Source organism: Lipomyces chichibuensis, assembly GCF_038497645.1.
Source record: "Lipomyces chichibuensis strain CBS 12929 unplaced genomic scaffold V1513scaffold_10, whole genome shotgun sequence".
Taxonomy (NCBI): Eukaryota; Fungi; Ascomycota; class Lipomycetes; order Lipomycetales; family Lipomycetaceae; genus Lipomyces; species Lipomyces chichibuensis.
The window spans coordinates 194,146-219,992 of record NW_027117462.1 but is presented as its reverse complement, the minus strand read 5'-3'; the positions used below and the strand labels follow the sequence as shown (position 1 = coordinate 219,992).

The 25,847-nt window shown below is 46.6% G+C and overlaps 11 protein-coding genes across 11 annotated transcripts; 6 read left to right on the top strand and 5 right to left on the bottom strand.

The window, feature by feature from the left end:
• Positions 1–42: 42 nt before the first annotated feature.
• V1513DRAFT_442365 (mitochondrial 54S ribosomal protein mL49) lies at positions 43–998 on the top strand. The gene is made up of 2 exons (XM_066897651.1): positions 43–598; positions 659–998. Exons 1-2 carry the CDS (start codon positions 161–163, stop codon positions 791–793), a joined length of 573 nt encoding a protein of 190 aa, XP_066754332.1. The 5' UTR covers positions 43–160; the 3' UTR covers positions 794–998.
• On the bottom strand, positions 758–2,013 carry V1513DRAFT_463693 (phosphoribosyltransferase-like protein). The gene is made up of 2 exons (XM_066899979.1): positions 1,896–2,013; positions 758–1,841 (listed from the first exon to the last, which is right to left on the bottom strand). The coding sequence occupies exon 2, from the start codon at positions 1,760–1,762 to the stop codon at positions 1,121–1,123; it is 642 nt and encodes a 213-aa protein (XP_066754331.1). The 5' UTR covers positions 1,763–1,841; positions 1,896–2,013; the 3' UTR covers positions 758–1,120.
• Positions 2,014–2,337: 324 nt separating this feature from the next.
• Positions 2,338–3,676, top strand: V1513DRAFT_442360 (uncharacterized protein). The gene is made up of 3 exons (XM_066897650.1): positions 2,338–2,753; positions 2,853–3,329; positions 3,392–3,676. Exons 1-3 carry the CDS (start codon positions 2,414–2,416, stop codon positions 3,490–3,492), a joined length of 918 nt encoding a protein of 305 aa, XP_066754330.1. The 5' UTR covers positions 2,338–2,413; the 3' UTR covers positions 3,493–3,676.
• On the bottom strand, positions 3,515–5,075 carry V1513DRAFT_398160 (uncharacterized protein). Its single transcript, XM_066895430.1, has 2 exons — positions 4,619–5,075; positions 3,515–4,566 (listed from the first exon to the last, which is right to left on the bottom strand). The coding sequence occupies exons 1-2, from the start codon at positions 4,644–4,646 to the stop codon at positions 3,725–3,727; spliced, it is 870 nt and encodes a 289-aa protein (XP_066754329.1). The 5' UTR covers positions 4,647–5,075; the 3' UTR covers positions 3,515–3,724.
• A 1,321-nt stretch (positions 5,076–6,396) lies between these two features.
• Positions 6,397–9,218, top strand: V1513DRAFT_442356 (amino acid permease-domain-containing protein). Its single transcript, XM_066897649.1, has 3 exons — positions 6,397–7,665; positions 7,723–8,213; positions 8,277–9,218. Exons 1-3 carry the CDS (start codon positions 6,768–6,770, stop codon positions 8,952–8,954), a joined length of 2,067 nt encoding a protein of 688 aa, XP_066754328.1. The 5' UTR covers positions 6,397–6,767; the 3' UTR covers positions 8,955–9,218.
• Positions 9,096–9,997, bottom strand: V1513DRAFT_463689 (uncharacterized protein). The gene is made up of 2 exons (XM_066899978.1): positions 9,628–9,997; positions 9,096–9,567 (listed from the first exon to the last, which is right to left on the bottom strand). Exons 1-2 carry the CDS (start codon positions 9,901–9,903, stop codon positions 9,385–9,387), a joined length of 459 nt encoding a protein of 152 aa, XP_066754327.1. The 5' UTR covers positions 9,904–9,997; the 3' UTR covers positions 9,096–9,384.
• Positions 9,998–10,002: 5 nt separating this feature from the next.
• V1513DRAFT_463688 (uncharacterized protein) lies at positions 10,003–11,619 on the top strand. The gene is made up of 3 exons (XM_066899977.1): positions 10,003–10,577; positions 10,631–10,763; positions 10,818–11,619. The coding sequence occupies exons 1-3, from the start codon at positions 10,456–10,458 to the stop codon at positions 11,475–11,477; spliced, it is 915 nt and encodes a 304-aa protein (XP_066754326.1). The 5' UTR covers positions 10,003–10,455; the 3' UTR covers positions 11,478–11,619.
• Positions 11,620–11,798: 179 nt separating this feature from the next.
• Positions 11,799–14,330, top strand: V1513DRAFT_442350 (uncharacterized protein). The gene is made up of 3 exons (XM_066897648.1): positions 11,799–12,321; positions 12,371–12,425; positions 12,474–14,330. Exons 1-3 carry the CDS (start codon positions 12,030–12,032, stop codon positions 14,107–14,109), a joined length of 1,983 nt encoding a protein of 660 aa, XP_066754325.1. The 5' UTR covers positions 11,799–12,029; the 3' UTR covers positions 14,110–14,330.
• A 557-nt stretch (positions 14,331–14,887) lies between these two features.
• V1513DRAFT_457911 (RecF/RecN/SMC) lies at positions 14,888–18,961 on the top strand (the record flags this gene model as incomplete). The annotated part of the gene is made up of 7 exons (XM_066899655.1): positions 14,888–15,106; positions 15,166–15,357; positions 15,411–15,797; positions 15,853–15,978; positions 16,030–18,140; positions 18,195–18,289; positions 18,336–18,961. The coding sequence occupies 7 exons, from the start codon at positions 14,888–14,890 to the stop codon at positions 18,959–18,961; spliced, it is 3,756 nt and encodes a 1,251-aa protein (XP_066754324.1).
• Positions 18,962–19,039: 78 nt separating this feature from the next.
• V1513DRAFT_442343 (uncharacterized protein) lies at positions 19,040–20,329 on the bottom strand. The gene has a single exon (XM_066897647.1). The coding sequence runs from the start codon at positions 20,066–20,068 to the stop codon at positions 19,109–19,111; it is 960 nt and encodes a 319-aa protein (XP_066754323.1). The 5' UTR covers positions 20,069–20,329; the 3' UTR covers positions 19,040–19,108.
• Positions 20,330–20,843: 514 nt separating this feature from the next.
• V1513DRAFT_398146 (uncharacterized protein) lies at positions 20,844–25,774 on the bottom strand. The gene is made up of 10 exons (XM_066895429.1): positions 25,535–25,774; positions 25,290–25,484; positions 25,158–25,233; positions 24,868–25,092; positions 24,381–24,809; positions 24,159–24,316; positions 23,708–24,099; positions 23,317–23,651; positions 22,133–23,257; positions 20,844–22,081 (listed from the first exon to the last, which is right to left on the bottom strand). The coding sequence occupies exons 1-10, from the start codon at positions 25,651–25,653 to the stop codon at positions 21,023–21,025; spliced, it is 4,113 nt and encodes a 1,370-aa protein (XP_066754322.1). The 5' UTR covers positions 25,654–25,774; the 3' UTR covers positions 20,844–21,022.
• Between the last annotated feature and the right edge of the window lie 73 nt (positions 25,775–25,847).

Below are 25,847 nucleotides of genomic sequence, written 5' to 3'. Positions count from 1 at the left end.
AAAATTTCTTTTGTCCTTACGGCGCGCGTACAAAATGACTAGGAATAGGGCATTCAGTCACGTGATAATTTAAATTTCTCTGAAGTGAAGAAACGAAAAACTCTAGGGCCATTCCATAATCTTGATAATTTCCGCAATTCGGCCTTCTACATATCCACAAATGCTACCGCTACGGGTTTCCAGACTGCCAGCACGAATGTGCCGCGCGACGACTGGTTATTGCCTGTCGCGGATCATTCTGCCGTCTGTTACCAGCAAGTTCAGCACTAGCATCCGGGCAAGTGGGTCGATTCATGATTCAACATCAACTGTGAACGAAGTCGTTGTCCCGTATGCATCGATTCCTAAGCGAGATATAAAGACGCGGAAGGATAGGAAGAGTGTTAAGAATTTACCGCGGGAGCCGGAATTGCCGTCGCAGCCCAACGACGGGTCGTCGCCTCTCAAATTCGAGTACTCCCCTGCTGGACCAGATACGACGCATGGGTTTTATTTCGTCGAACGCACCAGTGCGGGCAATTTACCGGTGTATAAGGAGTTGAAGAATGGTGGAAATCTTGTAATTACGATTGTGAAGGGGATAACAGGCGATGCGCACGTAAGTATCCTGCCCTCGTAGCTGTCGTTCGAATATAATTTCCTACTAAATGTCACGCAGGCTTTGAAGAAGGACATCCAGGCCGCTCTAGGATTGACATCGGAGCGTATAGCAGTGAATCCAGTGACGCGTCATATCGCTATCAAGGGCGATTACTTCGTGAGGACGCGTGATTTATTGAATACTGTATTTTGAGGATATGAGGTTAGATAAGTTTTGTACATATTTTGTGCGTTTTAGCAATGCACGTGGTTATAGTATTAGATGTACTTGTAATACCATCGCGTTGAAATAATCTGCTCATAGAGTAATTTTTGATCTCAACCATTTAACGAGTGATTTCTTACACGTGGCGGTGATCATAGATACCAAGCATTAATAGAACAAATAGTTATAAATACATAATCATATGCAAAATGGATAATTAAAAAACCAACGCATCACGCCATCCAAATTTTTATCACACGATGTATAAGCCTTCCGTGCAAACGCAACCCAAAGTCACCTGTCAAACGCAATTTTTTAAATATTTCCTTGCTCGACGGCCAGCTTTGTCTGCAAGTCAATGTCAGTAGCTTCCCAAGGATATGCGATCCACACGTCCGGAACCGTCTCGGCGGCAAGATATCGTCCCTCGGCCATCATATCGGCTGGGAGCTGCGCCCGCTTGGGCTTATCCTTATTATGTAAGACAAACACGAAGAATTTGGTGACCTCGTCTCCCCTGCCGAGCTTTTCGGCCTGAATTTTGACGTCCTTCTCGAGTTCGGAAATGGCGTAGTGCAGTGTGGTACGGGTGTCATCGACCTCGTCGACAACAAGTATATTCTTGCCGATTAAGCTCAACGCATGCGATTCCAACGTATTGAAATCCAACCACTGGGTCCGAATAATCTCGACACCAGCCTCCTCAGCCTGACTGACGCCCTCCGCAGGATCTATCGCATTCGAGACATATTCCTCGTACAAGGACAACCCGATAGCTTGAATAGGGATGTTCTTCGACCCTGGTGTTTTCAGGAAAGTGCGCAGAATACGCGCTGGAATGAAGCCGCCGCCGCCAATTGCGACCATCAGATCTGGTTTAAATTTCTTGATTTCCTCGGCGGAACGCTGGCAAAGCTTGTGCACGTGGTTGTATGAGAGGTAGGTTTTTTCGACCATGGCTGGTTTGTATATATGTCGACAGTGGCTATCGAACGTTAGGAAGAGTGACTGATAAGGAATATTCACTCTGGAACTTCTGCGGGATTTGTTAGAACGGACGCAATTGCTACTGACAAGGGACATCACTGACCAAACAAATCCAGACAGTAGTAATAGTATTGACGAAACTGGTTGGTCGAATGGGAAAAAAAAAAATTCCGCAACTAGTTATAGGAGAATCTAAAAAATAATTCGGGTGGTCCGTGTAAGTTATGCGATAGCGCTAGCTCAGAGACGACTCGGCAGCCCGCTAGAAATACTGTAGCGCGTTTATGGTTGTATTTGCCATGATACGCGAGCATATCGGCAACAGCGAATTGAGAGCTTCATGCGGCGGGCAGTCACTTTATTTATTGGAAATAACGAACCCTGATAAGCTGTATTAATTGATATGCAGAAGATGATATAATAATGTAATGCATTTACTATAGTAATGTATTGCAACCTGATGGCGGCTCGGCGTGCTATTCTTGTCTGGGATGTGAGTCACATTGTACTTCGAATGCTGTGTATCACGTGCACTCGACGGAACAACTCCCAGAGTCGGTGCCGCTGATATAGGAAAGCTGTCCTCTTCACGTTATATGCTACATAAACAAGACAACAGCAATGGCACTGAACAACCTTGCAACAATGTCGCAACCATTTCCGCTAACAGAAGAAAATCTCCAAGCATTGCTGCGTTCGATCGAAGACAGCAGCATCAGCATCTCCCACAGCACGTCTCGGGCACGCAGAGATAACGTTTCAGATATCTACTCTCTCGACATCTCCGACGCAACTGACGTGCTTCCGGGCGTGAGACGGGTTCCGGTGCCTCCGAGCACAATCGATTCGACGCCACAGGGCAGTGTGGTGAATTTCTCGGCCAGGCAGGCTGCGGCAAGGTTGAGCACTACTGGACGACGACCAGTGCAGGGCACACGTCATCGACGGCGCTTGGAAAATGGTGAGCTGAGATTTTCCTTTTCTTTAATTTGCTATTATTTGGACTGCAGTTGATGATGCGGCGTTATGCGTGAGTTGAGATGCTAACCAAACTGAATAGCGCGAATGCTGTATAATCCCCACGCTGTCCCACCCAAACCAGAAGACTATCTGCCAACACCGACATACGCTGTCCGCAGGATCGACAAGAATCTAGCCGATTACTTATCGACTCTCCACACCAAAATCCCCGAGGATGTCATGTCACTTTTTCTCGAAGACCACAACAGACGGAGTGGAGACCGTGGGCCACATATCCCAAAGACCCTCAAAGAGCGCGTAAAGAAGGGGCATCTCACGCAGCCGTATTTGAAGGGGCTGGAGGAGAATATCCGTGAGTTTGTGCTATCCGCTCCTGCAGGAGATCGCGTGGGCGTCGTGACCAATGCCGAGCGGAATAGGAAGGGACAAAACCAGTTGACACAACAGTTTTTGCTCGAGAAGGAGATCACGATTGAGCCGGATACCGATCGGGCCGAGGCGTTTTCTCGATGGATCGTGTATCAGATCGCCGAATATTATAGAATCTCTTGTTACAGTAAGTATTGCAATCGGTTCTCTGATTAGCGTTGGCTGACTGGTATGTTTTTGTGACAAAAGCCAAGATAGTGGACAATAAACGCATCCCGTGTGTCATCCTGAATGTCGATGAGAGTAAACCATGCAATGAGGTACCACGACCCATCTGGACTTATGTCTAATAAGTTTCGCTGGATATTTTTTTAATTCGATATTTGGAGTATATTGGTGTTGTAGTTTTGTTCAATTAGATCTGCATTTGGAATCCAAGAGGTTTATAAACTCATAGTACATTTTCCCTGTCTGTAGCGTTATCCTATATACAAGTACGGATCCGGAAATCGTCGTAGCGAGAGTCTCACAAGCAAGGAATAATACAAGTTGTACCGCCTGCACTTTGTATATCGTGTATATTTAATGAGTCCTAACTTCTCCAGGTCTTGCCCGAGGCGGCAAGTAGCTCGGCGGTGGATTGTCGCCTCTACCGAGGGGCATAGCCGATACAAGAGGCGGTCGTGAGTCGTGCATAGGCGGCATTGGAGGCGCTTGCCCACCAGCAGAACTGCGGCGTCCTAGGTGTTTGAACCGTCCAATCACGATATCCACGTCCTTTCGCGCGTTAATACTAACACCCCCACCTTCCAGAATCTCCTGCATGCCGCCGTCACAGTCGTCCCGTCCGTACTCGATTCTCGACCGCCGGAACACGGGCTCGTCTTGTCTGATGAATCTCAAGGCATCGAACGCGTCCGCGATCCGACAGAACGCGACCCAGCCACACTTACGCTCCCACACGATCTTGACGTACTCGATTACACCGTATCGCTCAAACATTGTGCACAGAGCGCGGGCATTGATTTCAGAGGGAATACCGCCGAGGTACAATTTTCGGGACACGTTGCCTTGTGTGAGGAATATTGACGGCACAGGTGCCGGGCTAGGTACGAGATCGAAGAAAATCTCACTGTCGTTGAGGTATACGTTGCCCTGGGACGCGACCCATGATATATAATTGACGGCGTCTTTCGGGTACATGAAGTGCACGGCGAACGTGCGGCGGACGGGGTCATAGTGGGAGTACTCGATTTTCCCGCCACGAATGAGCGAATGAAGAAGAGCGAGATCGATTTCTTGGTCTGGTGGCAGGTTTGAGAGGATGATTGTCCTTGGAGATTCAGGTGGGGGGCGTGCGTGGTCGGGCGGCGAACGCATATAGCTTGGAGGTGGCGGTGCTCCAGCGGATGGAACAGCAGAGCCTGTATGTGTTAGCATATGCCGACATTATATGTCGTGACTGACTGGGCATACCGTAAATATTAGGACTAAGATGGCTCATTGCGTTGGATATAATTGTTTGTTGTATTCAGATATTGTCTGACAGGAGCAGTAATATCTGTGGTGATCAAGCACAAGTAAAAAACAGTATTGCCCAACCAATTTCTGCCCGTAGACGTTTGATAGTAAGTATGAAGACAGCCTATGCGATGACTGATGGAGGAGAAGAACAGATGACGAGAACTCTGGGAACAGAAAAAGTATTAGCGAGTCTAAATTCTGGCTCAGCTTTGAATCCGCCAAACAGCGCCGTTGAGTGCCTTGATCGACTTGCAGTGAATCACCATACAGGAGTTCAATCAGCAGAAGTGAGAATGGTTATTGATGTGGAAGTCGAATCTGGCAAGATAAGTAATGGACTCGGAGAAGAATGCGAAAAGTTTAGGATGTAATAATGCTTACTAATAGCAAGCATGATATTTTGTAAGGTCGTAATTGCTAATTGTAGACACAGTACAGATTGAGAATGCGGCGTCTACGCTGAATCTGTGATGCTGGCGGGTTACCGGTGATACTGTCTCCAAAATAATGCATAATGGAAAGTGACTAAAACTGAGCGGTTTGCCTGAAAAGGTAACACTCTTAGGATAATTAAATGTAGTAAAGCAAAGATTAGTTTCTAAAGCGGTTGACAATTATTTTATTGTAAGATAACGCCAGATCAGTGCACTATTGAGCAACCAGAGAAATACCTCAATCTTGTCCTTGCTTCACCCGACGACATATCGATGATGGATAAGCTTTGATAGAAATGAAAGCCACGGAATGCAAAGTTTGAGCTTACCAGAGAATGAATTCGAGTGACAGATTGATGGCTCGGCATTGTTGTTTTCGGGGAAGTCTGCAAATGACGACCATGATACTGCTTGTTTTTCGGCATATCCAAGTAGATACCGAAAAGATAAGCCGCGGAGTATTGTGGTCGATGATCACAGAGAATAGTTTTATAGATCCTATTCTATATTGGTACTCATTCTGTAAAGGAATCACGACAGTGTAAGCTTTGGTAGTTGTGGGGAACGCAGAGAGATTATTATTATTATTATTATTATTATTATTATTACAAAGTTGCCAGTTAGTGCCAAGCTTTTGACCAAAAGTCACAGATCCCATATCACCGCGTGACCACAACTGGCATGTTAGTGACTAGATCATACATATAATGACTAGCATAAATCGTATGCTAAATTAATAAATAATAAATTATTATCCTCGAGGGGCGGGGAGTGAATGGAGGTTAGGGGTAACATGTGATTCTGCAAAGAGCGAGTCACTGTCAGACAAGCTGATAGCGCGATAGCCGGCACATCTGCTTTAAATGGAATACTATAATATATTAATATCTTGCTCTGCTGCTGGATGTTCTTCCAATGAAATATCACCAATTCTCGACAATGTTCAATTGATCACGTAGAACTAAGCTATATCTGCTGCAAATACACCATATGATAGATGATAGGGAGACACGATTGTTCTATGTACTATCTATCATAGGGCCAACAAAAAAAGCCAACCCGATTGATTGCCGGGCACACTGCCAGAACCACTTTGGTGACATTCCCCCCTGGACAGAGATGGCAAACTATATTGATGAGTAATTACTATCTTGGTGCGAGATAAGCTTCCACCAAATCCCGGCCGATGTCGGTGGCTGTTGCTTGGCTGTTCCGGTGCCAATGTTCATGCAAGTAACCTAACCCTGATACTGCTGAAGAGCAAATGCACCGCATGAATGCTATTAAGCCTTCCGGTTCTGGTCAAACTTACGCTACAAACGCCATTCTGGACTAGGACATTGGTATCATTCCAACTGCCCCAGGATAGCCGAGAGAATTCGAGTGGCCATGAATGCTCGCAGGTCCAACGTCCACTGAGGTCCATTTGCAGTCCAATCGACCAGGACGTACCGCTCTACTGTCTGTCGAGCTCGAACTCGTTCGTCGTCTGCTAGATGTGCCACTGACATTTTCTCCACAATTCGTCCTCAGTCTTGATCTAGCAACGTCTCATTTTATCTTGTATTGTCTCCCCTCCCTCAGTCACCATCTCGTCTATTTGCCCACGGCGCTGAACTTTCTCCACCGGGATCAAATTCGTCGCCAGCGCATATCGAGGGGCTGCCATGAAGCTCAACCCATCCATGACTGTTTCCTCCGTGTCAGACGAGGACCCAATCGACGATCTGTTTCCCGAATCGTTCGCGCTCGGCAGCGACACACTCGCGTACGGAAATATAAACACGAATCAACCCTACCACAACTATCCACCATACCATGGCCACTCCACAGGTGGAATCTCGCTGCGTCCGTATCCGAGCTCACTAACGCCTTCGCACTCTCTCCCGTCCTCACTAGGCACCTTCGTCATCGACGACACTGCCTCGGGAACCGGCGGCGCACACATCATCGACGATGTGGGTCCCGACCCTGATTTCCCCAAACATCATACCGAACTCCGCCGTACGCTTTCGACCCGGCATATTCAAATGATCGCCGTTGGGGGCGTACTCGGTAATGGCTTGTTTATCGGTACTGGCAAGATCCTCGGCAATTCCGGCCCCCTCGGCATGATCCTTGGCTTCCTTATAACTGGCGCGATCGTATTTTCCGTCATGGTCTCCTTTGGTGAGATGGTGGCCCTCATTCCCATCGCTGGTGGTATCTCAGCTTTCGGCTCTCGCTTCGTCGACGATGCCCTCGGATTCGCTCTCGGCTTTTGCTATTGGTTTTCGCTGGCCGTAGCGATCCCAACGCAAGTCGCGTCGGCCGCAATTCTCGTAACCTATTTTGAGCCGTTTGATCCGTGGCACATACCCCCTGCCGCCCTGACTGTCTCGTTCTTATTTCTCATTATTTTGATCAACGCGCTTGAAGTCAGGATCTACGGAGAGGTTGAATACGTGTTTGGTCAACTCAAGCTGATATTCTTACTGACTTTGATCATTGTCATGTGTGTACTCAATCGAGATCATATACCGCCACAGAATGGAAAGACAACAATTTTTCCTGTCGACTTTTTGTGTACGTAATTTACTCGGATTTCTTTGTGACTGTAATTAAGGCTGACACCAATTTTAGACTGGCGCTCAGACATGAACAACTCCGATTATGGACCATTCCGACCAGCGTTTGAGGTCACGTCGTCTCAACTGATTCGTGGCTCGACAGGTACCTTCCTTATGATCTGGACGGCAGTTGTGCAGTCCGTGTACTGCTTTTCCGGGACTGAACTAGTCGCCCTGACTGCCGGTGAGGCGCGACATCCGCGCAAGTCACTGCCTCGAGCCACTCTTCGTATCTTTTTTCGCATATTCATTTTATATATGCTAGGCGTTTTTGCGATTGGCCTGAATGTTGCGGCTGGAGACAATGTGCTGCCGGGTTTTTTTACTCCTTGGAGAGTCTTTGACTCACAGCAGGTCTCGTGGGTGTACGGGCTGTCCCAGGACGGGAATTGCATATCGGGCACGGTCAATATGAAAGGCTTCTCGAATTCAAACTCGTCGCCGTGGGTCATTGCATTACAAAACGGCGGCCAATGTGTTGGAGCCGCGGTCGTCACGTGCTGTGTACGTTTACTCTATTTTTTTTTTTTTGAATGAGATCAAGGCTAACCTTTCTCTTTTGTGTAGTTTGTATTTTGCGCATGGTCTGCTGGGAACTCATTCTTGTATGCGTCAAGTCGGACCCTGTACGCTTTGGCGGTTCAGGGCAAGTTCCCGCGTGTGTTCCGCCGGTGTACAAAACGAGGAGTGCCGATTATATCTGTCCTGTTCACGTTCATGATCGCACTGACTGTGTTTTTGGTGTCATTTCCGAACTCGACGTCGATCACAGTTTATTACTGGATTCGAAGATTGACGTCCGTACCCGGAACGCTGGTGTGGGCCGGTATATGCCTTAGCTACATCCGGTTTTACTGCGGTCTGCGACTCCGGCCAGATATCGTGCAACGAGACATGCCGTCATACCCTTACCGGTCGCCCTTCCAGCCGTACACCGCGTATTTCGGACTCATGGGCTGCGTCCTGCTTGTTATTTTCAACGACATGACGATTTTCATTCAATTTGAATGGCAGTACCTTTTCTCTTCCTACGTGTCGCTCGTGTTATTTTTGTTATGCTTTTTGGGTTACAAGTTTTGGCGGTCGACGCGGATTGTTCCACTTTCGCAGCTCGACTTGGATCTGGGAAGACGTGAGATGGATCAATATGAGGCTGAGACGGCTGCTGAGCTTGGGATGATGGAGAAGGGCCTCTGGCGCCGCGGAAAGCGTGTGTGGTATTGGATCAAGGTTCTCACTATCTAGCTTTTGTTTATTTAGGTCCGATAATTATGTTGCTTTGGGCTTGTATTTGGGGTTTTACGGGCGTGTTTTTGGGGTACTGTCGTTTGCTATGGGATGGCTTGCTTGCTTGCTTGCTTGTTGGGAGTCAATCGGTTATCATTTGCTTTTTTTTTTGTATACAATTTTGATACATGATGGCATTGCTTGCGCCTGTTTTGCTGATAAATTGATTGGTGGCATGTATGTAATTGTAGAAATAATGAAAGTTTTAGCATTCCTCTGGAATACTGCCAATCGGATCGGGGTTGTTGTGGCAATCGCAGCCTATAATGCAAATCATGCAAATAGTTAGCGTTAGCATCTCGAGTCCACCGTGCAATAATAACCGGATCGCACCGGCAGCAGCATAATGGCTGGATATAACCGCGACGTCGTAGGAGCAAGAGTTCTTTTATGTCTCTATATCGCCCACATGTGAGTCGTCATCCAATTTCCTACTCTGTACAATCTTCTTGGCAGTGTCTTCGCCTACACCAGCATCCAGCATTCGTCGCCTTGCAGCCTCGAGTGTCTGGCGGCTAGTCACACGGACAATGTGCTCCCGAATATCGTCTTCCGCGAACGGATACCCGCACTATAAGAATTGGTTAGCTTGATGGAAGCTATTATGCATGCTGGCTTGATTGAGACGTACAGTTTTGTCGACGCAGAGGATGAGGGCGAAGTTCTCGTGAATCAAGCATTTGCGAAGCGTAAGCTGGCCGCAGTCAGGACATAAACAAGTGTTTTTGCCGGGCAATTCCTGATCTTTGTCATCCTGGACTTGCACCGCAGGGGAGTCAACCGACTCGACTAGATCGTCGACAGAAGGCCGCGTTGTCGGCGGCAGATGCAGAGTAAATCCTATTGTGTGGGTCTTGGGCGAGACTGGAGCTGGGCGAAAGGACGCCGGCTGCCGGTGGTCAGCCATAGCAGTCGTTGCATTCGGTCCGATGAAAGGTTTTTTGACGATCAAGAAGCAGAAGATTGAAGAATCCCCTGAGCCAGGAACCAGCCAATTTTGAGAGGTGTATCTATTACCCCTGCCCTAACGGCTGATCGCCAGTACTTCGACACATTTAATTTTGACTCCACACTCTCCGATAATGATGTCATTTGGCTTTTTAGTGTGTGCCTTAAGGAACTCTTGGTCGGATAACGTGTGCTCATTGACGCCTGTCGTTCGCAGCTCCAGTTCACCGACCACCGCAGGGCCAAGCTTCTCAACATGGTGATGACGCTTCTTCCTTTGTAGTTGGGTTCTGCCAGGACTCTGTCTTACACGACGGTCGGTAGACGAATGGTGCGGTGTGTCTGTGAACAGCCAATGATACGAATGTAAACGGCAAACGTGTACACGCTCGCTCTGAAATCGATCGTACACACTTCGACGATGGCCGTATAAATAAGATCAACTCCCCTCCCAGTTGTAGCTTCGAGACTCTGCCACCTTGCCGTAGTGCATGTTTGTACTTGGAGAAATATGAAGTTCCAGCTCGCCGCCGCTATCGCCGTTGCCGGTGTCGCCTCGGCAATCCCCATCCACAAGGAACTGCTCTCCTTGAAGGGCTCCATTGGGACCCTCTACAACTCCGATCTCACGCGGTATGGTCCGTGGTTATCTATGCTTATTTATGTCAGATTGTTAACGGTTGCAGTAACGTTTTCGTCAAGGGCATTCACTCTCACAACGACTACTGGCGCGACGTTCCCTTGTTCACTGCTCTATCCTATGGCGTCGTCTCTGTCGAGGCCGATGTCTGGCACTTTGAGGGCGACGACACTCTCTATGTATGATCCAATTCTGTCTTACGTCTTGTTGTGCTGTCAATAACAGATCTGCAGGTCGGTCACCACACTGCAGCCTTGACTAGCGAGAGAAGGCTAGGGTCCCTCTACGTCGACCCTCTGCTCGACATCCTGACTACAGCTAATCCCAAGAACGAGTTCACGGTAAACCAGACATCCCCTAACGGTGTCTTCGATACCAACTCTGGTCAAACCCTGTACCTCTTTATTGATGTCAAAACCGATGGCAACCTCACATGGCCCTATGTCGAGACAGCCCTTCAACCACTTCTCGATAAGGGTTGGCTGACGACCGTTAGTGGCTCCCAAATCACATACGGCCCCATCACTGTTATCGGCACGGGTAACACGCCCTATAACTATGTCGTTTCCCAGAAAGAGCGTTTCTATTTCTTCGACGGGCCGATCGCCACATTGAACTCGACGGCGTACCCGGTCTACGTCAACCCGATCGCATCTGGCTCGCTCCAGAGTGTTGTCGAGACAACTATTGGACCGAATGGATTGGACTCGGTGCAGTACGCCAAAGTCAAGGAGTTGGTTACGAAGGCGCATGATATGGGAATTGCTACACGATTCTGGGACGTGCCATGGTGGCCTGTTGTACGTCGGGACGCGCTTTACAGACAGATCATCGAAATCGGTTCGGATCTTTTGAATGCCGATGATTTGGCGCTCGCCTCTACTTTTGTCTGAGTGATATATATATATATGAGATGGGTGGAGCTTTGCTACTCTTGCTTTCGTCATGGTTTTTAGTGTGCATGCATCTATATTTAGGAATGGGACTTCTTAGGACTAAACAATTAGAGGATTTGTAATAAAATTTTTCGTCAACTATTATATGAAGTGTATATAAATCGTGTATATTTTGTAGAATTGGGACGCAAACACCTTGACAGTGCCAATATGAGTTTGCTGCGGCTGCGGCGCCAGGTCTTACACGTCGGAACAGCCGCGCCAACTTTGTCTCAGATTAAGCAGGCTGGCAATTGTTTACGCTTCGATAGTGCCTTAGTCCCACACAGACTCTTGTTCTACTGCCAATTGCGCAACCACCATATTTTCAATACACGCATTGCGGGCTGCGGGTACGAAAGTATGGCATTTTAATGCTTGGAGTGAATTGTTTTTCCAGTTTTTTTTCTGAATTGAGAGCATGGCATTTAAGGTGAGACCCATAAATAGTAACTTCGATTGTGGACCAACAAGAACGATATCTTCTCGGAGAACTAGCATGGTCTCATTATGGCGAACGCGATAGTAATAGATAAAGCCATTTACCAGCGACAAGCCTCCGCGATTGTCAGTCCAGCCGACGCCGCCGCGTCCACGATCACGAATGCTTGTCCTGACAAAAACTCTCCCACGAAGAATTCGAGACCATCGCCGCTTCATGTGCGATCGTTTTCGGAGGCTGTCGCGGGACTGTATTTGGAGGAGCCAGATGTGTTTGGGCTGCTACCATTTCGTGCTCGGGACTTAAGGAAGTGGATGATGTGTTTTTGCGCGCTGGATTTTAATGTCGACATCGGGCCTGGTGAGTATTATTTCCAAAAGATTCTATAAATACATTGCTAATGGGATAGAATTCGAGTGTATTTATCCTCCGATAAATTTTTCTGAACAGGATTTGAAAACCATGTAAGCGCGTAATTTACATATTTAAGTACCATTTGCTAACGACATTAGTTGCTTCTCCTCCTTTCCTGAACAAAGCTATCCGGACAGCGCCGACGCTTTTCATACGTTCCGATTCAAAGCGACATCTGACATCCACTTCCCCAGCTCTGCGTCCTCACCTATCCTCTCACAATCACCATTCCCTAATGAGCGGTATCTTTATGGATACGTCTTATTCCAGCAACGCAAAGATACTTCCCGCGCCCGGCATTATTCGCAGAAATGTCTGGCATTGATATCTCCGTTTGAATTTCCTGCACTCTTCGAAGTCGTCCTGCGGAAAGCAGCGAAATACTGTTTCGGTCCGGCCTTAGTCCAGACCCTGCAGACCGCTGCCGGCCAAATTGCATGCTGGCCCGATCCTGTCGCCGTGATGACGAAATACAATGCGGGTACCGGAAAACGCAAGAGTCTGGAATTAGCGTATTTGGGGGATAAAATTAGAGTATTAGTCTCCTCGGGCCCGCCGTTGCCGATGGCGGATTTCGTCGATAATGACTCTGAAGTTTATTTATTCGGCAAAATTGGCTCATGGGGCGTAATTGCGAAGGAGCTCCAGGATGTCGCGGAGCTGTATACAATATACGAGCTAATTTTACTGGGCCAGTCGCTCGCGGTACTCGCGAATACTCCGTCAATGTGTAGCAGATTTGTGTCCAACGTCGTGGACTTGATTCAGCCGATTCCGTACACAGGGTTGGTGAGGGATTACATCACTATGCATTCCGATATCGAGTCGTTGAATATTATGTCCGCGCATCCCGTGCCGGGCGTGATTGGGTTTACGAACCCATTCTTGGCGCAAATGGTGCAGGAGTGCGGTGGAGACGTCAGTCTCGTTGACATTTCTAAGCAACAGAAGATGAAACGGTCGCCGTCGCTGAATATAAGTCTCCTTCCAATTTTGCCGGACTTGATGCCGGTGTCGACTGCACCGCAACCGATGACTCTCGATCTATTGTATCCGGTAACTGCGACTGTGGACTGGCACCGTCGGTCCATACGGAAAGTGTTCCACACCGTCGGTATCCGCAAATCCTCTTCCTTCTCGACAAAACGACGATATTTGTCAAGGGACAAGCATTTTCTGAAAACTCTCAGACAGATGCTGGCGGATAATGTTAGCTGTGTGAAGATTGACAAGTACATTCGGTTGCACTTTGCGAATTTTACTGCCAAAATATTAGCGCCAATAAAACGGTACTTGTACGTCGCGCAAATGTCGCCGAAACAGTTTTCGTATGCGGAATTTATGTATTACTTGAAACAGGCTACGGAAAGTACATCGGCCGACGTCGCTATACATGGTGGTGATGGTGTGCGTCTAGATAACCACACTCTCTCTTCCATATTCGGAAGCATGACGCTACTCTCCTCATCAGAACACCGAAGGCTAGCAGGAACCGCCTCGCCGTCTGCGTCTGATTCGTCAAGTGACACATCGTCGCCAGCACCATCCCCGCTATCGTCTTCAGTAACCTCAGCTAGCACGACCTACACCACACCACTAGACCAAATCTCCGTTGATCTGTACAAGCAAGCAGTGATGCCAGACAAAAACGTATTTGTTGACCACGATGCTGCTATTGAATCATACGGCGTTCTACTCCGATCCGCCAATTTTGAGGCGTGGTGTTTTACATAGAGAGCTGATTCTCATCATTTCGATCTTATTATTTCATTTTGGCATGTAAGCATATATTGTTTGAACCGATTAGTTAGGTCGTGTATAATTACTTTGAGTTCTTGGAGTTATAAAATCTTAACAGTTTGTAACTGAAAATGTCCTATAAAAAATTTCGCCGTTATTGCATAGCCTAGTGCTTGCTCATGTGGTCATTTCGAAAGTTTCAAGACCTAACCCGACAGGGGTTTATGTTTTTACAGCGGTTGGTTGTTCTGGCAACCATTCGTGTTTTTTACCCTCTTCGCGTCGGCTTTAGCCTTCGCGCTTGAACTACGTCTACGCATCCACGAATATCCCACGAGCAACATCACATAACGTCATGGTACCGCGGACAACTAGAGCGCGGCAACGATCCTCGGAGGTCGCGAATGAAGCATCTCTTTCCCGCGCGACGCGGACGAAAGCTGCTCCTGGTGGTCGTGCAAGGCCTCGTCGGAGACAGCAGGTTGACGATAGCGAGGACGACGAGCTTGAAAGTGTTGCGAGTAACGACAAGTTCAATAAATCAATTACTGAAACGCCAAAGTTACCTTCTTCGCCAGCGACGAATCACGAGAATATGCCATTGAACGGCAGTCTAGCAACCGAGATTAGATCTCCTCAGAACAGCGTCCAGAATTCGCTGCGGCGATTGACGTTACAGTCTCCACAGCGGGAGAACACGCCAGTGCAGAAGACTCCGAAGCCGTTTGACGTTGCTGCCACGCCAAAGCCGTCGCCTTTAGGGGACGTGTCCATGTCAAGACAAAACGTTTCGGTCGTGGGGTTACATCCGGTGCAGAACAAACCTGTCGACATGATTACGAAGGATGATATTAATCCTGTCGTTGGCACTACTACGAAGGAAGATCTGGCTGTGCCAGAATGCCCCAAGCGGCGCTTGGTGATAACGCATTTGGTGCTGAATAATTTCAAGTCCTATGCAGGTCGTCAGGAAATCGGGCCATTTCACAGCGTACGTATTCTCCCAATCGGGAAATGATTTGACGGATGATTGTGACTAACGCGCTACAGTCATTTTCGGCAGTGGTGGGCCCCAATGGGTCTGGGAAATCGAATGTAATCGACTCCCTGCTATTTGTGTTTGGATTCCGCGCCAGTAAAATGCGGCAGGCCAAAATTTCTGCTTTGATCCACAATTCAGCGCAACATCCTGATTTAGCTTCCTGCGCTGTTGAAGTTCACTTTCAGGACGTCATCGACAATGTACGTGCTAAGAATATTTTGTAGAGGTTATGTCAAGTGATTAATTTGTATAGGAAAACGGCACGACGACGGCAGTTCCGGACTCTAAACTCGTGGTGTGTCGCCGCGCCTACAAAAACAATACTTCGAAATACAGCATTAACGATCGCGACAGCAACTACAGCGAAGTGACTTCCCTTCTTCGCGAACGAGGCATCGACCTCGACCACAAGCGTTTCTTGATCCTGCAGGGTGAAGTAGAGAGTATTGCCCAAATGAAACCCAAGGCGCAGAACGAGAACGATGACGGGTTGTTAGAGTATTTGGAGGATGTTATTGGGACGTCAAAATATAAGAAGCCGATCGAGGAGTCCGCACAGGAGGTCGAGGCCCTGAATGAAATTTGTCATGAGAAATTTGGACGCTTGGACATTGTGCAGAAAGAGAAATCTAGCTTGGAGGTCTGTCATTCATCGGTTCGGATTTATGAATGATCTCTTAAAACTAATTGTTTAGGACGCTCGTAATGCTGCCTTGAAGTACGTCCGCAATGAGAATGAGCTTACGATGAAAAAATCTGCCCTCTGTCAGAGTTACGTGGCGAATTGTCACGAGAACATCCATATTACTGAGGAGCTTCTTGTACGTATTGCCTCACAATTCTGCTATATTGAAATACTGAATACGGACTAGGGCGACCTTGCCGCACAACTTGAGAAGGAACTCGAGAATAACAAAGGGAACGAACAAGAAATCGAGAACCTCAACAACCGATACAAAGAAGCCGCCAAAGAGCTCGATAATATCGAAATCCAGTCCAGGGCCGCAGCAAAGGCACAATCGAAACTAGAGCGAGACGCCGTCCAATTGACGGAAAGAAAGAAACATGTCGTTGCCAAACAAGAAAAACTTTCCAAGTTGATTGCGAGCTCGAAGCTCTCCATTAGTAGTTCTTCTGGCTGGATGACGAATTATGATGAGGAATTGGAGAAGCTGACTGGTGAGATTGATGCCTTCAAAAATAATTTGGCTGCTGAGGAAGCGACGTTTGAGGAGATAAAAACAGGCTTGGAGGGCAAGACGCGGGGTATCTCGGATGAGATCGAGAAAAAGAAAAAGCTTCTTGAGCCGTGGAACCAGAAAATCAATATGAAAGTTTCGGAGCTAGATGTCACGAAGAGCGAGCTGAGAATTTTATCCGATAAGCGAGCGGCTAACGAACAGGCAATCGTGGAACAAGAAGAGAAGATCAAAAAAGTGATTTTCAACGGACGGTCCAAAGAGAAGGACCTGGAGGAATTCAAAACGGAATTGAAGCATGTTGAAGATCAGATTCGACTTGGTGAGGTTGAGAGCGCGGAAGCGACTTCAGAGCTAGATAATGCAAGAGAACGGCTGTATATCATAAGACAGAAATCGGAAGATGCCAGACAAAAATTTTCGGAATCTCAGAGCCAAGGTAACGTTCTCTCGAGTCTTATGCGATTGAACGATTCTGGCCGTATCAGCGGATTCTACGGGCGCTTGGGCAATCTCGGAACGATCGACGAACGATTCGACGTGGCTATCTCCACGGCTTGCCCGGCTTTGAATAACCTTGTCGTCGATAATGTCGAGACTGGACAAGCATGCATTGAATATCTCCGCAAGAACAACCTCGGTCGAGCAATGTTTATTCTCTTGGACAAATTGCCACAGCGTGATGTTTCGGAGATTCAAACTCCAGAGAATGCGCGGAGATTGTTCGATCTGGTTAAGCCTAAAGATCCAAAATTTACGCAGGCGTTTTACAGTGTTCTTCATGATACTTTGGCCGCGAATGATATGGCGCAGGCGAATCGTATTGCGTTTGGCAAGAAACGATGGCGCGTTGTTACGCTCGATGGTAAACTTATTGACGCGTCGGGTACCATGAGTGGCGGCGGGTCGAAAATGTCGAAAGGGTTAATGAGGAATAAACTCGTGCAAGAGGTCTCGGAAGTTGCGCTGCAGAAAATCGAAGCTAAGTATGCCGAGAGCGAACAGGAGTTTGCAAAAGCTCAGGAGAATGTTAATGACATGGAAGATTCTTTGAAGAATTTAAAGAAACAGAAACCTAAATTAGAGCTCTCAATTTCGAAAACGGAACTGGAAATTCAGGCGCTTGGAACGCATTTAGTTGACGCTAAGAAGATGTTGAACGATCTGAAAGCGGACCTCGAGTCTAATTCTGCCAACGATGAAGTGGGCAAAGGTCTTGAGAAGAAGCTTGCCAGGATTGAGAAAGAGATCGTGGAGCTTCGTGAGAAGAGATCAACTATTGAGGACGAGATCAAGGACCTTGAAGAGAGGATTATGGAAATCGGCGGTGTCAAGCTGCGGATACAAAAGGCTAAAGTAGATGGCATATTGCAACAAATAGAAATTCGCAACGACCGGATCTTGATCGCGGAGATGGCGAAAGCAAAGACTGAGAAAGAGTCCGCTAAGGAGAGAACGTCTGTCAGGAATGCAGAGAAAGAACTGGCGGAAGTTGAGGTCGAGTTAAGGTCTGTCCAGGTGGATCTAGTAAACGTGGAGAATGCTGCTCGGGAGCATGAACACGCGTCTAATCAAGCTGCATTTATGGTGGAGGAACGACAGGAGAAATTGAAGGAGATGAAGGAGGCTTTGGACGCGAGGATGAAGGATATTAATGCCTGCAGGAAGTCTGAAATTGAGATTCGGAATAAGACTGAGGCGCATGAGAAGGAACTCCGTGAGAACAAGACACGACTGAAACATTGGTCTGAGAAACTGACCGTCCTGTCGCTTCATGATGTTGGGTATGATTTGCGTAGCTGTCTTTTGAACGAAATTTTCGGGCTAATGGGTCGCAGCGATGGACAGCCGCTTGACTTACCTGTGTACAGCGAGGACGAGCTTAGTGATATGGACAAGGACGTACTAAAGGCAGAGATTGCGCTCTTAGAAGGTATGCATTGAATACAGTATATTGTACTTGTCTGACAGTGGGACAGAAAAATCTGATAATGCTCAAATTGACTTGGCTGTCTTGAAGGAGTATCGACGTCGAGAACAGGAATTCGAGGCCAGAAATGCCGATCTTAAGGATGCAGTGTCCCAAAGAGACGCGGTCAAGCACCGTTACGAAGACTTGCGCAAGCGTCGCTTGGAAGAATTTATGGACGGCTTCAGTCAAATCTCGCTCAAGCTTAAAGAAATGTATCAGATGATCACTATGGGGGGCAACGCGGAACTCGAACTTGTCGACAGCCTTGATCCGTTTTCAGAAGGAATTTTGTTCAGTGTGATGCCACCTAAGAAAAGCTGGAAGAACATTAGCAACTTGTCTGGTGGTGAAAAGACGTTGAGTTCGTTGGCGCTCGTCTTTGCTTTGCATCATTTCAAGCCAACGCCGCTCTATGTCATGGACGAAATTGATGCTGCGTTGGATTTTAGAAATGTTTCCATTATCGCGAATTATATTAAGGAACGAACGAAAAACGCGCAGTTTGTTGTCATTTCGTTGCGAAATAATATGTTTGAATTGGCGAAGCAGTTGGTGGGTATTTATAAGGTCAATCATATGACTAAGAGTATTACGATTGAAAACAGAGAGTTGGAGACGATTATTGGTCGCTGATTGGATTGTGGTTACGTACAGGACGACTGAAATTTGTGAAGTATTGGTATACCATGTATGATAGGAAAGTGTATAATTTGTTGTCACGATATTAAGATTTTATTCCACCTCCAAAACGCAGTCTATGATTCCATGCAATACAAACCACTATCGTCTACATCTCTGCTGCCTCATAGCGTATGCTCTGGGTATTTGAACCAGTACATCTGTTCCAAGATCCTGCAGGTTTCGCTTAATATCTTCTTCACTGACCTCGGTCAAAGCTCTACCATACTCCCCCTCTCGTTTCCGTTTTCGCAAAGAATCCACCACCTTATATTGCACTGTCCGATCATACTCGGCCACAGTCTTATACGGACTCCGTAGAAACGAGCAGAGCTCATGCAAGAAAATATCGGCATTCGTCGTGCCCAAGTAGTCAGACAAAATATTCAAAGCAACTCGCGCCCCTTTAGCGGTCTGTACGTCAATGAGTTGTAATATTGATGTAATGTACAGCGTCAAGAACTCTACTTCTTTAGAGGTAGCCAATACCCCCTTGGACTCTGCATCAGCACAATTACTGGAATCATTACTGAAGTTATACGGATCGCTGCTCAAGAGGACCGGGAAAATCGCCAGTTCACGCCTAATGAACGACCGCGCCCGCATTCGCAGGTCCATCGTAAATTTTCTCCCCGGGCCAAAATCCTTGAAACGCGTGTACTTACTATGACCAATGTAGCACGCGCGTAAACGGTTCCGGTAGACATATTTCCGTCGTTCAAGGGCAATTCGGTATGTCCTGTCGATATAATCGTCGCGTGCGATTAGTGTCTGTACACGACTAGACGGCTCCCGATCGTCTGATCCGACAAAACTGACTGATGGCTGGGTGTCATTGAATATGCTTAATGGAATACTAACACCTTCGCCCGATCCCGCGCATGCAAACACGATAGTCTTTACGGGGGCCTTGCATAGAGGACATGACTTGTCGGGACTGACCTCCAGCCACTGAGAGATACAAGATAAATCCCACTTGTGGTTACATGGCGACGTCTGTACGAGCTTGGAGGAGTCAATCGGATAGAGGCAAATCGCACATTGGCCGCATTCGGTGGTCATCGACGCTGGTAGATGAAAACGTTGATTGAAAGCAGATGATGGTCGTGCGGCGTCGAGAAGTGTTGGAGATGTTACTCGAGAACAAAGTTTACTAGTTTTAGATTGAGAACAGGTAGATCAGTGCATACATTTGAGAAGCTTTGCGACAGCAAAGTGGCTATCGCAGAATTTTCCCGAGTTCGGGCCATTAGTGTTGCAAGCAATGTACGCTTTGTTTGACAAATGTCTGCTAGACAATCATTGATGTTGTTCGAATGAAACCGAATTCTGAGGGAAGTGATGCTCTCATGAACACAAATACGTAAGTCCAGCTTTGGGTATTGGGTCAAGTTATAATTCTACTATGAGCACATACGCGAAGGCATACTGAGCGGTTTACTGTCCCTCGAAAAAGTTGGTTTATTCGCCTGGCACATTTGATACCAGGATATTCAGAGTGCAATGAGCTAGCTGGTAATTGTGAGCATCACGATGACGTTATGGATACTGCCTAAAGTGCAATGACTAGAACCGCGGTGAATCTGTTGGAGGACACCGTGGTTGCTTGGTGTATATGGCTGGGACTCGCTGTGTCAACTGACAGCTATTATATCACAACTGTGCAACTGGATAACTAAAATTCATGATTCAATATTCTTAGCTGTAATAATATGCATATGCGTCTACAATTGCCATCCGTCGTGGTTAGAGCGTCACCAGCGGCGAGTGCGCAAAATTGATATTTGCACCATATTGCACATAGCTTGGTAGTTGGATAACAGTTTCGTGTTTGTATATTTTATATTAGTTTCATATGTCTTGTACAGCGCAGCAATCGAATAAATCCTAATAGGGACTTATGAAACTATTGCGCAGGCCAATTTTTTTGCCAGCCCGCTTTCAGGTCAATGCTGCATTATTCTACATTCAGAGAATTACAAGTAAGAAGTATGTACAAGAAGCATGCTAGTAATTTTAGATCCGCAACGACTTAAAATCACTCTCCAACTTATCACTGGAAATACACATATCAAGGCTAGTCCACGCATTCTTATTGCCCGGAGATATAAAGATTGCCTTCAGAGAATCGTTGAATTTCCCAATAGATGCATAGGTATCGCTCAAATCCTTAGCAGGTATTGAAGGATCCAACAATGCCGTTTCAATGGCAATTTTCTTATCCAGATACTTCCAGATCTTGAAGTCTGAGGGCTTGAGCATGGATGACTGCAGCCACGGACGAAGTGATGGCTCGCCGGTCCTACTTCCCTCCAACCCCGATAACAGCAACTCAATCGATCGGTCATTGCTAGAGCTGATCCGTTGCTCAATCGCGAATTCATTAATCTCAGCCTCAATGGCGTCCACAACTTCCTCATTCTCATCAACAAGCCCAATAGTACCGAGAAGCAAAAGGGATTTCAAATGTTGTGGATGCTCTTCAATATTCTGGAAGAGCTCATCTTGCGCAGTCTCTCTGTTAGTACCTCCAAGAGCATAAAGAGCCTGTGACAGTAACACTGTAATATCCGGATCCCTATCTGAATCCACACTCGCCAGTCTAAACATCTTCAACGCGTTCGTGAAATCCCGCAGAGAGTAGTACGATAAGCCTGCAGCAATCAGAGCAGAAAGACGAGCCAGTCGTAACCGCTCCTCGCCCTCGGAGAGATCTATGACCGTGAGCGAGGTTTCAAGCGATGCATTGAAATTTTTCTGCGAGAGATAGAGCCTTGCCAGTTGCGCCTTGACTGATACGAATTCCTTTAGCTGTTCAAAAGACTCCAGATCTTCATATTGCTGTTCCAATATGTCCGATGCCTTGTTTAATCTGTCAATGGCAATTTCATAGTTTCCTTGTCGTTCCAGCATCAGTCCGTCATAGTGCATGGCCGGAACAAAGTCCGGTTCAAGCTGCAAAGCTTTCTCTAATGCGAAGATTGGAGTCTCAAGATGAATAGGAGTGAGTAATGACTGTGATTTTGAAGCAAGGAGCGCGAATGCGCTCGCTGCGTAAAGTAGCTTGGCAAGTTTCTACTCGAGATTAGAGAATCGTGCTGTCAGTAAACTTGGAGAATCACTTACGCTGCTGCCATTGGAAATTGCAAAAGAATGTTCAAATAATTCTCGGGCCTCCTCGTCCTCTCCAACAGCCGCGGCGACGATACCTTGACCGATCCAGGATGTAAGGAAATCGGGATCTGACGACTGTGCTCGATTAAATGCTAAATTTGCGAGTTCCATGTCGCCTTGAGTTAAGTACAGGACACCAAGGTTAGCCCATGTGGAAGCTTGTCGATAATCTATAATAAGAGATCGAATAAACGCGTGTTGGGATACCAGAGGAACATAATCAGCCGTAGCGATTCCGTAAGCATTCCAAAACTCTGCATTCTTTGGCTCCAACCTAATGGCTTGCTTGAAACAGTTGATCGCCGCATCACGATACCGGATGTTCCGTTCCATATGTAGATAAACTCTTAGCTCTGCACATCCTATGTTAAACCAGCCAGCTCCGCGGCTTCGCACATTTTTATATGTTGACAATAGCGAAAACTTATATGCTAGGAGATGGAAAAGAGACGCCATTAGATATACATCTGTCGTGTCCAGAAATGTCAAGGCATTCAACGATATGAGGTCGAGTTCATTGACTGCCTCCAAAACACTAGCATCATTGTTTTCAATATTTGCGGAAAACAACTCAGTAAGAACTTTAATTGGTAGACGAGCGAGTTGCGATTTAATCTTCAAAAAGACCTGTATAGCATCTCCAACGTTTTTCCACATGTTGAAGGAATTCGGATGTATAATTACAAGTTTCGCGGACATATCCAGTGCCTCAATTGCATCGTCAATAGCTTGTCCATAATAGTTCCTGTTGATATTATCGCGAGCTGAAGCCACCAGCGTCTCACACAGGTGTTCCAACACGACTACCTCTTCAGGACGAACCTCCAGTACTGACCGAAATGTCTTCTTCGCTTCATCGTAGCTGAGGATTTGACGATGCACCATGCCAAGCAAGAATCTGGAGTACCAGTTGCCAGGGTCAATGTTGCATGCTCTAGCAAATGCTTTCGACGAGGCAACGTATCGTCCAGATTCTGCATATGCTTCTCCTAGACCAGTCCAAGAATTGGCATCTTGGTCGTCAATGCGAAGAGCCGATTGGAAAGACTGAATGGCCCTCACCAGATCGTGCGATTGCTACAGTAATATCATGTTTAGTTGAATTATGAACAGCTCACTATCAATTCAGGACATACCACATAGGCAACACCAAGAACTCGATACGGCCACGATGCTTCCTTGCCAGGGACATTTCGTTTTCTCTCCGCATCCGCAAAACGTGCAGCAATTACTTCAACCAAATCCCATTCTTGACTATCGGCAAATGTTTCGACTAATCTCCGGGCGGCTTCACCTTGAGTCGCATCAAGTTCGAAAGATTTATGGAAACATTTGCCGGCTCGGTCTTCATCTTGCTCAACATCAGCGTAAAAGATCCCGAGACTTGTGTATGAAGCCGCATAATTCGGATTATATTTTAAACTCGTAATAAATGCACTGTAGGCGCCTGATCGATCGCCTCGTTTGCTCACTAAGTCGAGTTAGAATTTAGAAATCTTTGCGTATCAAAACAGAAACATATAGTACCATGGTCGTCCCATAAGCTCTTGCCTATCCTCCACCAAATTTTGGCGCGGAGATTCTGTGACGATGGATCATCTCTAGTAATAAGCTTCAGGCACTTTTCGAGTCCATTCCGTCCATCAATGTGATCTCCGAGTAGTATGCGGCACCAAGACGCTTCCACTAGTGCCTGAATGTTGTCAGGATCCTCTTGGACGATTCCAGTAAGTAGGTTGAGCGAGTCCTTCACGTTACCGCTCTCTTCGTATATCAACGCCTTGCCAATTAACGCTTGATTATTCGCCGGACTGTGGGTCAGAACCTCATTAAATATGTCTAAAGCCTCGCTAAAATGTCGTGGTGCCTGATAGTAGATATATGTAGTGCCTAAGGTGACCGAAATCGCATCTTTGTATCTAAAAAGCGATTAGAGAGAGTCAGCTACTTTACCTCACATTGCCTAGAGTTCACATACAGCTGCAGATCAAGTCCCGTCTCCCTATATAAGCTATCCAGCAGTTTTAGACCAGCGAGGGCCAACTCTGCAGCATTTTCGTACTCTCCCAGATGGATATAATAATGGCCAAGTATCCTATTGGCTAGTACTGAATCTGGCCTCATTTCATATCCGTCCTATTGAAAAACAGTCAGTGTTTAGCTGCTCTCCAACATGTTCGGGTGTCTGGAAACGTCATACTATAAAATTTCCCAATATTTCTGTTTCGTCCCATGTCTCGCTTACGATAAAATCCTCTCCATTCTCGCTATCCGTTGTGTACGGCTGCTGAAATGGGGATATATCGGACTTCAAAAATGCCTGGATGACTTTTGACAAACCGGAGTCCGGAAATAAAGCGATATAGTCTCGTAATCGATTGTGGTCAAGTTGACTCAGATCACTCAAATCTTGCCATTCCAATGCGATAATCCAAGCCTGTTCTACGGGCGATTTGACAACCAGCATTCCAGTCGCCAACTCAAATATCTTTGCTCGAATTGGATCTTTGGATCCAAATGGAACTGACGATAGCTTGTTGTACAGAAATTCTAATAGCTTCCCTTCGATTTCGCGGCGCTGGTTCTCATAATCCGACCAGTTGAGTAGTTGTCTATAGTAATATTCCAACTGCAATAGAAAGATCAGCACGAAATAGTTTATGCTCTATTGGGCCACGGTCACTTACCTCGGAAGACTCATATACCTTCAGTTTTATCTTGCTCGCGACCTCAGCATAATTCACACCTATCTTGTTGCGATTCTTGTTTATTGCATTCTGAATGGTCTCTTTTTCTTGACTCTCTATAAGCTCTGTAAGGTTTTGCAATGTCTCAGCGGGATGGGGAATTTGGTCTTCCAAGAATGAGAAGACTGTGGTGTCCGGCAGCAGGAATTTCAGCATTTCAATTTTCTACCCGAATTCATCATTAGATTGACCTATGAATATATGAAAAAATCTACATTTTTTTCACATACGTCTTGCCGGGATCCTTTGTCTGATACGAAAGTACGCATCTTGGCCGCCATAGACGCACCTCTAATAATGTCGTCTCTGAAATCGTTACGTTACCACCAGTTCATAGATAATTAGACAAAGCCTTAACTCACTCATTTTTATAGATAGTAATTAGTCTTTTGACAACGTCGAGATATTCAGGAACTCGCTCGCCCTTCTCGTAAACATTCAGCAATCCTTGCCATCCAAATGACGATTCCGGCTTGATCGCAGTGGCTTCAAGATAGGCCTTCTCTGCTGCATTAAGAGAAGACAGACCAGTTTCGCAAAACCCCAAAAGAATCAACCTCAAAAGATGTTAGATATGAATAAAATCTGCCGACAACGAATTTCATACGCATTGAATGACTGCGGGTCTTGCTCCAATGCAGAGAGGCAATGTTCCCGTCCGTTTTCAAAATCCTTCTTGTCTATCGCGATCTTCGCCGTGGAAAGATACTTCTTAACTGTGGACATTGCATTTATATGATCTAAATGGAATGCATTACAATTCCTCTCCGAATAGGATCATATCGAGGCATCAGTCTAGATTTAAGTGGTTGAGACATCGAGGCGTTGCAGGATGCCACAGTGGCTGATGTGGCGCACTCGATTGTGCGGCTCAAGAAAGTCAAGCCTGCATAATGGGCGGGGGGCTGGAAATAATGCTC

Excerpts from the sequence above, each read along its gene's own strand:
- V1513DRAFT_442365 (XM_066897651.1), top strand. The coding sequence starts at position 161 with ATGCTACCGCTACGGGTTTCCAGACTGCCAGCACGAATGTGCCGCGCG. Across the intron at positions 599-658 it reads GGATAACAGGCGATGCGCAC|GCTTTGAAGAAGGACATCCA; the intron begins GTAAGTATCCTG and ends AATGTCACGCAG.
- V1513DRAFT_463693 (XM_066899979.1), bottom strand. The coding sequence starts at position 1,762 with ATGGTCGAAAAAACCTACCTCTCATACAACCACGTGCACAAGCTTTGC.
- V1513DRAFT_442360 (XM_066897650.1), top strand. The coding sequence starts at position 2,414 with ATGGCACTGAACAACCTTGCAACAATGTCGCAACCATTTCCGCTAACA. Across the intron at positions 2,754-2,852 it reads TCGACGGCGCTTGGAAAATG|CGCGAATGCTGTATAATCCC; the intron begins GTGAGCTGAGAT and ends CAAACTGAATAG. Across the intron at positions 3,330-3,391 it reads TTATAGAATCTCTTGTTACA|CCAAGATAGTGGACAATAAA; the intron begins GTAAGTATTGCA and ends TTGTGACAAAAG.
- V1513DRAFT_398160 (XM_066895430.1), bottom strand. The coding sequence starts at position 4,646 with ATGAGCCATCTTAGTCCTAATATTTACG. Across the intron at positions 4,567-4,618 it reads TCTTAGTCCTAATATTTACG|GCTCTGCTGTTCCATCCGCT; the intron begins GTATGCCCAGTC and ends TAACACATACAG.
- V1513DRAFT_442356 (XM_066897649.1), top strand. The coding sequence starts at position 6,768 with ATGAAGCTCAACCCATCCATGACTGTTTCCTCCGTGTCAGACGAGGAC. Across the intron at positions 7,666-7,722 it reads TTTTCCTGTCGACTTTTTGT|ACTGGCGCTCAGACATGAAC; the intron begins GTACGTAATTTA and ends CACCAATTTTAG. Across the intron at positions 8,214-8,276 it reads CCGCGGTCGTCACGTGCTGT|TTTGTATTTTGCGCATGGTC; the intron begins GTACGTTTACTC and ends TCTTTTGTGTAG.
- V1513DRAFT_463689 (XM_066899978.1), bottom strand. The coding sequence starts at position 9,903 with ATGGCTGACCACCGGCAGCCGGCGTCCTTTCGCCCAGCTCCAGTCTCG. Across the intron at positions 9,568-9,627 it reads TCCTCTGCGTCGACAAAACT|TGCGGGTATCCGTTCGCGGA; the intron begins GTACGTCTCAAT and ends CAATTCTTATAG.
- V1513DRAFT_463688 (XM_066899977.1), top strand. The coding sequence starts at position 10,456 with ATGAAGTTCCAGCTCGCCGCCGCTATCGCCGTTGCCGGTGTCGCCTCG. Across the intron at positions 10,578-10,630 it reads TACAACTCCGATCTCACGCG|TAACGTTTTCGTCAAGGGCA; the intron begins GTATGGTCCGTG and ends TAACGGTTGCAG. Across the intron at positions 10,764-10,817 it reads AGGGCGACGACACTCTCTAT|GTCGGTCACCACACTGCAGC; the intron begins GTATGATCCAAT and ends ACAGATCTGCAG.
- V1513DRAFT_442350 (XM_066897648.1), top strand. The coding sequence starts at position 12,030 with ATGGCGAACGCGATAGTAATAGATAAAGCCATTTACCAGCGACAAGCC. Across the intron at positions 12,322-12,370 it reads TAATGTCGACATCGGGCCTG|AATTCGAGTGTATTTATCCT; the intron begins GTGAGTATTATT and ends CTAATGGGATAG. Across the intron at positions 12,426-12,473 it reads GAACAGGATTTGAAAACCAT|TTGCTTCTCCTCCTTTCCTG; the intron begins GTAAGCGCGTAA and ends TAACGACATTAG.
- V1513DRAFT_442343 (XM_066897647.1), bottom strand. The coding sequence starts at position 20,068 with ATGACCACCGAATGCGGCCAATGTGCGATTTGCCTCTATCCGATTGAC.
- V1513DRAFT_398146 (XM_066895429.1), bottom strand. The coding sequence starts at position 25,653 with ATGTCCACAGTTAAGAAGTATCTTTCCACGGCGAAGATCGCGATAGAC. Across the intron at positions 24,317-24,380 it reads AAATATTGGGAAATTTTATA|GACGGATATGAAATGAGGCC; the intron begins GTATGACGTTTC and ends GTTTTTCAATAG. Across the intron at positions 24,100-24,158 it reads ACGGGACTTGATCTGCAGCT|ATACAAAGATGCGATTTCGG; the intron begins GTATGTGAACTC and ends ATCGCTTTTTAG.